The following is a 13281-nucleotide window of genomic DNA, read 5'->3' as shown; positions in this document are numbered from 1 at the left end:
AGACAGTATTACTGGATTTTAAACAGTATAGGCACTTATTTTTAATGTGTTACATAGTGGTACCTGTAAAAGGAGGCCAGCATGAAGTGATCTAGCAGGATTTTGTTTTCTGACTAAAGCTCCACTTTACAGGCAGGGAGTGTGAATGTACATTATCTAAAGCCCTGCAGAAAGCTGTTGAGACTACATAAATGCTTTCAATAGACACACCCAGGCTTCAGTTCCTAAGACAACTTACCTTAGTGGGATATACAGAGCTGGAGGGAAAGGCGTCCAGGCTGGTCATATCTGTATACTTGCGTTCGATGGTCTTCTTTGTGGCCGGACAGTAGTGAACACTGCGGACCACTTTAGGGCGTACCAAAGAACCTAAACAGACAAATGTTAGTACAGGTGGTGTCAGACATTAGTGATTATACATACTATACTGTATTGTACTTCCGCACCAAGTGGAATCTGGTGGGGTAGATAACTACATGCTTTCTTGTATGTGAGATTACTGCAATGACGTTTGGTCATCGTAGTTCCTACCCACCTTAGGGTCTCACACCTTACACTGTAGCAGGAATGCCTTCTACTCTCTTCTGGCAGAAAAAAAGAAACCAACTGCTGCAGAAAGCAATTCTCCAAAATCTACCCAACTGCTTTGCATAAAGGGGCTGAGAGTGAGAAGGTCTTGGATCTCAGATTATGCAGCCGAGGAGGGGGGCCCTAAACCTAAACCTCACCCAACAGCAGGTCGAGTCTGGGGAGCTGAAAGTAGACAGAAGTATGCAGAAATATGGACACAAGTATAAGAGTGCTTGCCTCCCTCTTTCAGAGTTCCTGCATAACATTTGCACCTGGTGGAACAAATACTGATTGGACGCTCTGAATATGCCTTGAGACTAGGAAAAGGAAAACAGCACAAGAAGCCAATCAAATTGCAGTACTCGTGCGAAGAAGGAACATACTGATGAGAGGCTGAGTGACAGATGAGTTTAAACCACAGGTTGAAAACAAGGACAAGATCTACTGTGCTACTTGGGGGCAGTGAACAAAAAAAATGTCTCCCAGCTGATTCTACTGTCTATAGGGATCTATCATTCTCAGAAATGCATGGATAAAAATACACATTTTTGAGAGGCAAAACAACTCCCGTGTATGTATGCAACTATTTCATGGAATTCAGCTTGGTAAAAAAAAAAAAAAAAAGTTTACTTCTGTACAAGTATAAAACTGTATACTCACACTTGGTAACAATACCCTCCACACAGACAACAGAGCCCAGAAACCGTGAGGTGAGGGTGCGTGGGGTAACATGTTTTGAACCAAAGCTGCCTTCTAGACCGATGTAGAAATCTTCATACTGCTTGGCGTACGTCGCATCGATAGAAGCAACAAAATCTTTCAGAGCCCGCTGGAAGGCAATCAGCCCCTCAAAGGCCTGATTCATTAACCTAGGGGAGAAGTCAGAATGTTAGAAACACATAAGACACAGCTACAAAGACACTCACATTTCATGCAACATTTTATATGAAAACAAGGAAAATTGTGTTTTTATAATTATATCACTTAGTCGGGGATGTTGACTTTATATCGGCCAACGCCCAGGACATGTAGTTCCGGGCACCAGGCAGATTTTTTTTTTTTTTTTTTTTAACTCTGCCCATAGCAGGGCTCACCTGTCAGGTGAAAACATTTGGGCGGCCGCACTGCTGTCCAGTTACTTTCACACAGCCTAGTGCCAGCCTCCGCCCTCCCCCGTGTGAACATCCCCCCATGTGATGTCTCCCGGGCTCTGCTTGCCCTTCAGCAATGGGACCGGTTCACCGCCATCGGTTAGAGGGGAGGGAGGAGACACGTCTGCTCCCCTTCTTGTCCTGACCTGGAAGTGATGTTATGATTAGTGGTGCACCAAAATGAAAATTCTGGTGCCGAAACCAATAACGAAAATTCAGAATGCATGTGGCCGAAAACCGAAACGTCTGTGTATGTGGGGGTGGGAGGTCCAATTTTTTATTTGTATTTTTTTCTACTTTCGTGTATATGTTTTTTTTAACTTATGATTTTTTGCTATCGCATAGGAGACCAATAGTTCCCTATGTGATAGCAGGAGTGACAGGCCATCTTTGTAGGGGGGAGGGGCAGTGTGTACAAGGAAGGGGCAGGAGAGGAGCAGTGTATACAGTGAGGGAGCCGTGTATACAGAAAGGCTCCTTCACTGGCTGTCACTATATGTCAGTGCCGGTTTTTAAATGCAATTGCCGGCTTTTTTTTTTCACTATATCGCAGAAGAAAACTTTCTTTTAGCTCTGGGAAAGAAATTAAAAAGAAACTTTGTTTCTTTCAGCTAGGGGAAAGTGACAGGTCATTCTCTGAGCTATAGTGAAAAGAGAAAAAAAAAAAAAAAAAAAAGCTGGTAATTACATTAAAAAACCAGCAGTGACATATAGTGACAGCCAGTCACCGTACACACTGCTCCTCTCCTACCTTTCTCCGGCAAAACGCTGATAGGGTTATTTTCGGCCAATATGTTTTGGTGCATCCCTAGTTATGACGTCACGTCCGGGTCCCCGTTGACAGATTTCCCAACCATAGAGGACAGGAAAGAATGTAATGCGGTGCGATGTGCACTGCATTACATTCAGTGGAGTACAAGGGAGACATCCAGGGTCTTTTAGACCTTGGATGTCTCAAAGAAAACCAGTCCTCAAAAAAAAAAAAAATTTAAAAAAAAAGTGCATATTGCACCTGATGGTGGACATTAAGGACATTCAACTTAAGAAGTGAAAATTATCTCATACCCAAATCAATGTGCAAACTGAATAATCAATATAAATAAAATAACTAGTGCAATATCCCATATATGAATAATACGTCCCTGGTGGTATAGTGATAAACAACTAATACTTTTTAAACTGTGCAAAGTGATACATATAAACAGAAATCATTAAATAAAATATAAATACAAAAATCAATTGTGATGCCACACTGTGCAAAATCATAAAAGTGTTCAAATGACATCACTCCATGCTGCAATGTGCTCTTCGTGAAAAAATCTTGGACGTGACTCCCCTCAATGATAGCCAAAATGCCCCCTCACCTTCCACATTCGACCCTTGCGGGTCACAAAGCTTTATTTATATATATATATATATATATATATATATCTCTATCTATCTATCTATCTATCTATCTCTGTCAGGTGTTTTTCTCCTCCACTGCCTCCACCGACCCAATCAAGATCCTCCTCCAGACACTGGGTTCCACTCAAATAACTCCCCTCACAATACGGACTCAGACACAGGGCGCATATGCAAGAAAAAACAGACCTCCATAGTGCAACACTGTTTTAATGCACTCAGAGATATGTATAGAAAATGTACTCACATCTCCACTAACAGAGAGAATCAGTTCCCCATGTGCTATGGGTATATTCAGGTGTACAAAGATGGCGTCCGAACCCGGAACCACGTCACCCCTATGACCGGAAATACGTCGACGCGTTGCGCCACGATCACGTGGCTTCTTCAGGATCCTGAAGAAGCCACGTGATCGCAACGCGTCGACGTATTTCCGGTCATAGGGGTGACGTACTTCCGGTTCCGGGTTCGGACGCCATCTTTGTACACCTGAATATACCCATAGCACATGGGGAACTGCTTCTCTCTGTTAGTGGAGATGTGAGTACATTTTCTATACATATCTCTGAGTGCATTAAAACAGTGTTGCACTATGGAGGTCTGTTTTTTCTTGCATATGCGCCCTGTGTCTGAGTCCGTATTGTGAGGGGAGTTATTTGAGTGGAACCCAGTGTCTGGAGGAGGATCTTGATTGGGTCGGTGGAGGCAGTGGAGGAGAAAAACACCTGGCAGAGATATATTATACATATATATATATATATATAAAGCTTTGTGACCCGCAAGGGTCGAATGTGGAAGGTGAGGGGGCATTTTGGCTATCATTGAGGGGAGTCACGTCCAAGATTTTTTCACGAAGAGCACATTGCAGCATGGAGTGATGTCATTTGAACACTTTTATGATTTTGCACAGTGTGGCATCACAATTGATTTTTGTATTTATATTTTATTTAATGATTTCTGTTTATATGTATCACTTTGCACAGTTTAAAAAGTATTAGTTGTTTATCACTATACCACCAGGGACGTATTATTCATATATGGGATATTGCACTAGTTATTTTATTTATATTGATTATTCAGTTTGCACATTGATTTGGGTATGAGATAATTTTCACTTCTTAAGTTGAGCGCTTCACCATATTATATAATTTTGTTTACACATATCTTGCGGTATAGAGAATAGGTGGTAGCAGCTAACTCTTTGGTCACTAGGTTCTGTGGAGCGCAGGAGGATCTCTGCAAATTCATTAAGGACATCGTTTATTTGGATTTAATTATTATTATGCACACACTGTTTGTGAATCAAGTTGCACAATATGGCTACAATATGGATAACGAAAGTGGCTACTTTGCTGATCCATTTTATATGGTATTATTTTAACACTTTTTTAATTTTAGGTAGTTTAATACTTGAGACTTTAAGCACGGTCTTAAATATTTGTTTCATGACACAGATTGTACAGAAAAAACTGACAGGGGTTATAACCCTCCCTTATGCTATCCACAATGAGAAAAAAAGGTTTTGCCTTCAGCTCTACTTTAAGGATGAACTCCAGGCTTGGCATTTAAACCAGACTTGCAATGAAAAGTGATGCTTATTCACTTTACGCTCCCCAAAATGTGACATTTTTATGGGGAGCAGGTACCTGCAAGACTGACCCACTTCCACAATTCTCATCTAGGCAGCAATGATGTACACTTAGGCATGCCTTCTGCCCACATAACACGCCCCAGGAGAATGCAGTGATCCCGTGCATTTACATGGGCAGCTTTCTGTGATTTCTTAGGAAGCCACAGCTGGCTGCCACAATGAAAGAAAAAAAAAATGAAGTTTGTTTTTAAATTGTATCTGCTTGCCGAGTGCAACAGATACAAATTCGTTGGGTTTCTGTAAAGATCATCGTGTAACTTCTTGGTCAAATCTCAAGTACAGTTGTCAGGCGTGACCAGTACACAGAACTACAGAACACCTCATATTGTAAGTATTCAGAGAGGGGAAGGTGTTCTAGATTTTTTTTTCTTTAACACTTTCTATACTAGGGTGACAACATATCTTCCACAGATACAGTACAGGGAGGGTTGTCATACTAAGAAAGGAGACATGTCAATGGCTGGATCACAAGATGAAAGAGGAACAAAGCCTGGAGAAAAAACTAAAAAAACCTAATGCAGCCACCAAATCTGATCATGATAAGCTGCAATGTGTTACATTATTTCTCTTATGTTTACGGTACACCTCATTTTTCAGCTGCAACTTAATCTCTCCTTAAAGCGGAGTTCCACTCACTCTGTAAAAAAAAAAAAAAAAAGAAGTCAGCAGCTACAAAAACTGTAGCTGCTGACTTTTAAAAAACAGCCACTTACCTATCCCACGATCCCGCGTTGCCCCCGCCGCAGCCCGTTGCACCAGCCATCCTGTATTCCAGGCGCTGGCATCTTCAGTGTGGGCACCCGGCTGTGACAGCTTGCAGCTTCACAGCTGGGTGCCCACTGCGCATGCGGAAGTAGCGCTGCACTTCCTGAATGGCCCCCGTCTTCTGGGACCTGTCACGTGTCCTACAAGACTACGGGGAGGGAGGGGAGGACGACAACTTCCGTTTCCGATTGCCTAGGCGATCGCAGCGGAAGTGGGAGCGGATACCTGTCAAATTCGGGTACCCGTTACGTTCCCCCCCGCAGGTGCTAATCCTTAATGGGGAGCGTGGGACCAATCTTTAAAGCGGAACTTCCCCTTCTGGGTGGAACTCCGCTTTAAACAGATCAAAATTTACATAGAAATCAAGTCTGCACAATGATTGCTGTCCCTCCACAGACCACATGTCCCAGCGTACCAGAGAAGCCCCCCGATTACCATAGAGGGGTGCACAATTTCCAGGCGGTACTCACTGACTGGCTCTCTTCTCATTCTTCCGGCGGAGATCGTTAATATTGACGAGGAGACGACACTGGTTATCGCTGATCATGTCTCGGACTTTGCTCTGGTAAATCCCCTGATCTTCCTGAGTAGGAGGGAAAATAAATTGTAACATTTAATATCCTTTACTCAATGTAATCAAGTATGGATCACACCACACATTTACTGCAACAAATATTTCTCAGAACGATCCTTTTAAAGACATTGTTGCTTTGAGGGATGGTATGAAAGAATTGGGATATTTCAGACGTGGCCACATCAGTCCAGCTTGGATATTTCAGACGTGGCCACATCAGTCCAGCTTGGATATTTCAGACGTGGCCACATCAGTCCAGCTTGGATATTTCAGACGTGGCCACATCAGTCCAGCTTGGATATTTCAGACGTGGCCACATCAGTCCAGCTTGGATATTTCAGACGTGGCCACATCAGTCCAGCTTGGATATTTCAGACGTGGCCACATCAGTCCAGCTTGGATATTTCAGACGTGGCCACATCAGTCCAGCTTGGATATTTCAGACGTGGCCACATCAGTCCAGCTTGGATATTTCAGACGTGGCCACATCAGTCCAGCTTGGATATTTCAGACATGGCCACATCAGTCCAGCTTGGATATTTCAGACATGGCCACATCAGTCCAGCTTGGATATTTCAGACATGGCCACATCAGTCCAGCTTGGATATTTCAGACATGGCCACATCAGTCCAGCTTGGATATTTCAGACATGGCCACATCAGTCCAGCTTGGATATTTCAGACATGGCCACATCAGTCCAGCTTGGATATTTCAGACATGGCCACATCAGTCCAGCTTGGATATTTTAGACATGGCCACATCAGTCCAGCTTGGATATTTTAGACATGGCCACATCAGTCCAGCTTGGATATTTTAGACATGGCCACATCAGTCCAGCTTGGATAACTATGTGTATACAATACCTGGCCGATGCCCCTGGAAGCTGGAAATCACTGAAGTAGACATCAATATGCCAGTAATCTCCACTTCCTCGCAGGTCCTGTGCCGCGCAGCTGGTTGGCCACATGGCATAGGCACCATTAAGAATGCTGTGCGTTCTCAATAAATCCAAAGTGTTCTCTGATTGGATGAGAAGGAGAGGTGGACAGTGACATCATGCTGTCCATTTCATCCAATCAGAGAACGCTTTGCATTCATTCAGAAAATGTAAAGCAATCTCTGAATGGCCCACATGCCAAATGGCCAACTTCTTGTGATCATAACGCAGCAAGCCAGCCACTTGGCAAGGGATTTGGCAGCAAGTGGAGATCAGTGTTGTCTGTTAGGGCTAGTTCACACTAAATGCAGTTCGGTGTGCTTTTTTTCTGTGTCAAAAATGCATGCACAGTGTTTTCCATGTGTTCCAATGGCCCTGGTTCACACTAGTGCAGTGAGTTCCAAGTGCAGAAAAAAAAAAAAGTAGAAAATGCTGCATTTTTTCTGCACGGAGCCATACCGGAACATGGCAAATTGCATCAAAACTGCATGTGGTGTGAACTGTAAACAAAATCTGAAATGCATCCAGAGTGCATGTTTGTAGTGTGAAGTTATATGGGTTCACGCTGGATCAATGCAAGTACATATAAGGTATCCATATCTGGGATTCATTGCTAAAATCAGGTTTGTGGTTTGGATTAAAAATCTCCTCTAACATCTTCTGGACCTCCCATCACAATTTTCCTGCAGCAGGCCAGTCCTGCTGCGCAGGATCATGTATGAATGCATGTGATCTAGCATTTCCAAATAGGGGTCCCGCCCATATCCGCCGCCAGACTTGTGCTGCCATTCGGTATAGTACACGTCTGTCAGCAGGCCCCGGCCAATGATTTATGACTGGGACCTGCTGATAGCCAATGACAGTGCAGAGCCCTGTGTTGACAGACAAAAGAGCTCTGTACAGACAGCAGAGATGTAGCTGGCTGGTTATTTTTCTCTCTGCAAAGCAGCAAGATAAAAAAAACAGTCACATTGCTTGGCAAAAGCAGCACATATTACACGTGTTATGCAGTTAAAGTGTTACCAAACCCACAACAGCAAAATCAGTCTGTATATGCAGTAAAGTATGCTGGTCGTACTCACTGTGGAACCCAAGGGGTTAATCCTCCACTGTGAGTAAAAAGGCGGTTTGATCCGGTCTTCTCTGATCCTCCCCTTCTACTGTCCCCAATCCATCTGCTGATAGTACAGAGCTCTAGGAGTCACTCTGCACATGCTCAGTTTGGTGTGTATTGCTAGTTTTTGTTTTTTGGGAGAGTGCATGTGATCAAAACAGGGCCAATCAGCACTGTCCAGACAGAGGGTCAGGGGGGTTATGCAGCCTCATAGGGGAAAATGAAAACTCCTCCTGCAAGCTTTAACCAGTGCTCTGCTGGACACTGATGGAAGTGATACGTCTGCCATATACTGCTGATGAGAAAAGGTATTTAGCACTTTATATTTACTAAAATAATAGCATTTCCATCTTCTGTGTACTGTGGGAGACAAGATATAGCAAATGCAGGGTCCTGGGTTTAGTAACACTTTAACCCTTTGTCAGTCCCTAGATGTTCACCCCTTCCCAGCTAGTGTCATTAGTACAGTGAGTGTACATTATCAGCACTGATCACTGTATTATTGTCACTGGGGATGTCAGTGTAATTTAGTCAGTTCTCACCAAGCATCAGGTAGTGTCAGATTGCCCACCGCACTATCACAGTCCCACTATAAGTTGCTGATCACTGCCATTACTAGTATAAAAATGCAATATATACACAATAGTTTGTAGATGTTATGACTTTCAGACAAACCAATTAATATATGCTTATTGGGAATTTTTTTTATTACGAAAGACATGTAGCAGAATACATTTTGGCCTAAATGTATGAAGAAATGTGTTTTCTTCCAATATTTTAGATCTCTTTCCCATTTATTTAAAGTGCTTCTCAAGGCTTTTTACATGGTGGTAACCAAAGAATATTGTACCGAAACAACTCACTGAGGGATTACCACATCCAGCTGGTTCACATTCATTGCTGTTGGCAGATCTACAGGAAATTCTACAGGCTGTAGCTGGTATGAGCAGCTTTAGATCTACCAACCAAGCATACCAATGGCTGACATATCCCATGTATCAGACTGGAGCCCACACTGCAACACTAACTACAATTTCCTTCAGGGCTTGTTTACCCCAGATGGACACAGTAGGAACGCAGAAGCAAGACAATCGAATGCATTTCAATGAGCCTCGTTTACACCATTGTGGTTCTTTCATGTGTGTTTAAGCACAGCATGCTGCATTGTTTTTTATATGGAAACCCTCACAAACACATGCAACTCAGTAATGCACATGCAGAACTACACACTGAATGCAGGGACTATGGTGTAAACAAGCCAGGGTGGATAAAAATCAATGATATAAAAAAAAAAAAATCAGATTTTCTTTTATTTAAATCGGATTTATTTTAAATAAAATGCTTTTTGAGGAAAATATATTACCATCCAAAGGTTGTTCCATCATGAAATAAAGATTAGTTTTTTATTTATGTAGAATAAGGCTGTATATGTTTAATTGTTTTGGTAAATAAATCCCATGAATCCATTCACAATGTCATGCTCTTCCAGAGGTTTTTGTAAGATTATTGGGCAGTTTCTCTGCCTACAAGATATTATCACAGATGTTGGTTTACTTTTGCAGTTCTCAAAACTGAATTTGACTCAGAGGAGATCACATGCCTCTTCTTCACAGCAAAAATGTTATAACATGAACAGAGTTAAGAAAAAGACCTTAATCCTAACTTCTACAAACCTATGAATACAGAATCAACCCCTTCAGTGCTAAGTTTCAAGAAGTTCGTGAATAGAATAGAAACAATATTTTTCTGATTGTTTGGAGTGGAATAGATCTGCACAAGAAGAAAGTGAAACTAAGTGTGAGGAGGAAGGGGCTGACAGTCTAAGTTTCTTAAAATATATAGATTTTGTTTAGCCAAATTAGTTAACAAACATGGATGTTTAAGCAAATCACATATGCTGGAATGTTGTTGTTTCAGATGAATAAATCTATTTAAATTATTATTAAGGTAATGATTATTTTTCTCCTTCCTAAGTACAACAGAAAAGTTGTCCAAATATGAATGATTAACCTATTAAACTGGGGATAAAAAAACTAATATGAAAAGTTGTTATTCTAAAAATCTTCATCTACTTGCATATTAAAGTTATACCAGCAAGAATTAGTCTATGTAGAAAACTAGGATTTAAATCAAGCCTTACTGACTAGTGATTTAAATCAAATCCACCCTGAAACAAGCCCCCACAATGACAACACGATGCACAATCTGACTATACACCCCCCCCCCCCATAAAACAGCCACATGCTGTACAATCTGTGCAATCTAAGGCTGGCCATATTTTACTAAATGTTTTTCATCCAAAAAACAAATTGTGCAGATTGCACCATCCACACGGTGTTGATAGGGGAATCCTTCCCACTGCAGTATTGTGCTCTGATAGCAGGGAAGCCTTCCCTGCCATCAGTATACACTGATCAGTGTTTCTGGCTATAGCTGGCAGCACTGATTGCTCAAGAAAAGCCAACACACTGGTTGTGCACAAATCAATCGATAGATTTAATTCTGTACAACCAGCTAGCCCATACAAAAATTGACATTTCAGGTACTTGTATAGCGCCGTCAATTTACATGTATATAGTACATTCACATCAGTCCCTAACCCTCAAGGGGTGTACAATCTAAGGTCCCTAACTTACATTCATACATACACATACTAGGGCCAATTTAGACAGGAGCCAATTCACCTACCAGCATGTCTTTGGAGTGTGGGAGGAAACCGGAGTACCCAGAGGAAACCCACAGTCACAGGGAGAACATGCAAACTCCAGGCAGGTGGTACTGTGGTTGAGATTCGAACCAACAACCCTAGTACTGCCAGGCGGAAGTGCTAACCATTGCGCCAGTCCCTGCTGAGCGACTTGAATTTTGATCCATGCATGTCTGGTTTAAGGCCTGGTTCACACCAATGCGTTGTCGGTGCATTTTACAGAAACGCACTACAGTCCATTAACATGGATTCCTATGGGACACGTTCACATCTCTGCTTTTTTCAGTCATTGCATTTCTAGAAAGAATCAGGGACTTTTTAAATGCAAAACTGCAGGTTTTCTGTTCAATGGAAGTCAATGGAGATGCTGCAGAAAACGCATGTAGTGCGTTTTCTATGCATTTTGCTGTTTTATTCTGCCCAACAGAGTGCGCAAAAATACAAATCGCAAAACGCATCAAAAACACTACAAAAAGCACTACAGAAACAGATCAAATTCAAACTTCTATGAAATCTAATTCAAGGCAACAAGGCATCACACAATCCGATCGTGCAATCCTCTCCATGACGGCCATAATCGGTCCAATCTGATCGTGCAATCCTCTCCATGACGGCCATAATCGGTCCAATCTGATCGTGCAATCCTCTCCATGACGGCCATAATCGGTCCAATCTGATCGTGCAATCCTCTCCATGACGGCCATAATCGGTCCAATCCTCTCCAAGACTGCCACATGCCATACAATCTGACGGTACAACCTCCTCTATGACAGTCACAATCGGTCACAGTCAGATTGTCCAATCTCCCCTGCGACGGTCCCAGTCGGTCCAATCTCCCCTGCGACGGTCCCAGTCGGTCCAATCTCCCCTGCGACGGTCCAATCTCCCCTGCGACGGTCCAATCTCCCCTGCGACGGTCCAATCTCCCCTGCGACGGTCCAATCTCCCCTGCGACGGTCCAATCTCCCCTGCGACGGTCCAATCTCCCCTGCGACGGTCCAATCTCCCCTGCGACGGTCCAATCTCCCCTGCGACGGTCCAATCTCCCCTGCGACGGTCCCAGTCGGTCCAATCTCCCCTGCGACGGTCCCAGTCGGTCCAATCTCCCCTGCGACGGTCCCAGTCGGTCCAATCTCCCCTGCGACGGTCCCAGTCGGTCCAAACAGCTCTAAGATGGTCACACGCTGTCCAATCTGAGGGTGCAATCCTCTCTAACATGGTCACACGCTGTCCAATCTGAGGGTGCAATCCTCTCTAACATGGTCACACACTGTCCAATCTGAGGGTGCAATCCTCTCTAACATGGTCACACGCTGTCCAATCTGAGGGTGCAACCCTCTCTAACATGGTCACACGCTGTCCAATCTGAGGGTGCAACCCTCTCTAACATGGTCACACACTGTACAATCTGAGGGTGCAATCTTCCCGAAGATGGACACACACTGTCCAATCTGAGGGAGCAATCAGCTCTAAGATGGTCACACGCTGTCCAATCTGAGGGTGTAATCTTCTCTAACATGGTCACACACTGTCCAATCTCCTTCAAGTCCACCACACAAACTTCTCTAAAGGCAGACATACCATACAATTTGATCATGCAATCCGATTGTACGACTTCCTTTTACACCAAAACTATGTGATATAAGGACAAACCTAAACAATCCATTCAATATCAAACCAGACAGCCCCTGGGCACTACATAGCTGATGGAAGATCTAAAGGAGATTGTACAGATTGTATCGTGTATGGTCAGCCTTAGAGGCACAATGTCGAATCTGAAAGCAGCCATACACGATACAATCTGATTACATGATCTTTTAGCATTTCCAATAGTAATATACAAGAGGAAAGATGCAAACCATCAATTCACATGGCATTCGGACAGGTCCTCGTACAAGGACTGGGTCTTAACAGAGCCGTCCCCGGCTCATACATCACCTCATCGTCCAGGAAGTCCAGATACTCCCGCTGTGCCTCCCTGATCTCTTGATCCTCCACCTCTGCGATCCCCGGGGCGGCCATGTCTTCCTCTGACTCTGGAGTTCTATGCGGACAATACTCTCCACGTTCCTTCTCTCACCACCTCACTGGCGCGAAAACTCTACCTTTCCCGCCAAATCGGCTCCCTTACTAAACTTCCGATTGGACGGCGTTCTGGCGCGAACGGCCCGCAGCCCAATCAGCTACTAGAACGCAAAGAAGGGCGTGATTATGAGGCTTCAGGGGCGGGGGAGATCTGAAAGTTTTTTTCCAAGAGGCGTGGCTTTGCAAGAACAAGCTGTTAGAGAAGGGAGGGGATTCAGGCGCCCTGGGGAAGGGGCTGAGCCTTGGGGCGGGAAAGAGCAGTGGGCGTCGAAAAAGAAAGCGTGTAGCGAGCTGGCGGAAGAGAAGCCACGCAAACGTATAGT

At 43.6% G+C, this 13281-nt stretch overlaps 1 protein-coding gene across 1 annotated transcript in view; it reads right to left on the bottom strand.

Moving 5' to 3' along the window:
- The window catches only part of MCM3 (minichromosome maintenance complex component 3), a 36898-nt gene extending 23925 nt beyond the window's left edge, over positions 1 to 12973 (bottom strand). Inside the window, exons 1-4 of the mRNA XM_089685995.1 lie at positions 12812 to 12973; positions 6012 to 6124; positions 1231 to 1439; positions 239 to 369 (exon numbers count right to left, since the gene is read on the bottom strand). Coding sequence (XP_089542121.1) covers positions 239 to 369; positions 1231 to 1439; positions 6012 to 6124; positions 12812 to 12895 — 537 coding nt within the window. The 5' untranslated portion in view covers positions 12896 to 12973. The remainder of the gene's footprint in view (positions 1 to 238; positions 370 to 1230; positions 1440 to 6011; positions 6125 to 12811) is intronic.
- Between the last annotated feature and the right edge of the window lie 308 nt (positions 12974 to 13281).

This window comes from Staurois parvus, unplaced genomic scaffold, assembly GCF_062004578.1.
Source record: "Staurois parvus isolate SC_StPar_1 unplaced genomic scaffold, SC_StPar_1.0 ptg000390l, whole genome shotgun sequence".
Lineage (NCBI taxonomy): Eukaryota > Metazoa > Chordata > Amphibia > Anura > Ranidae > Staurois > Staurois parvus.
This window is presented reverse-complemented; position numbering and strand designations above follow the sequence as displayed.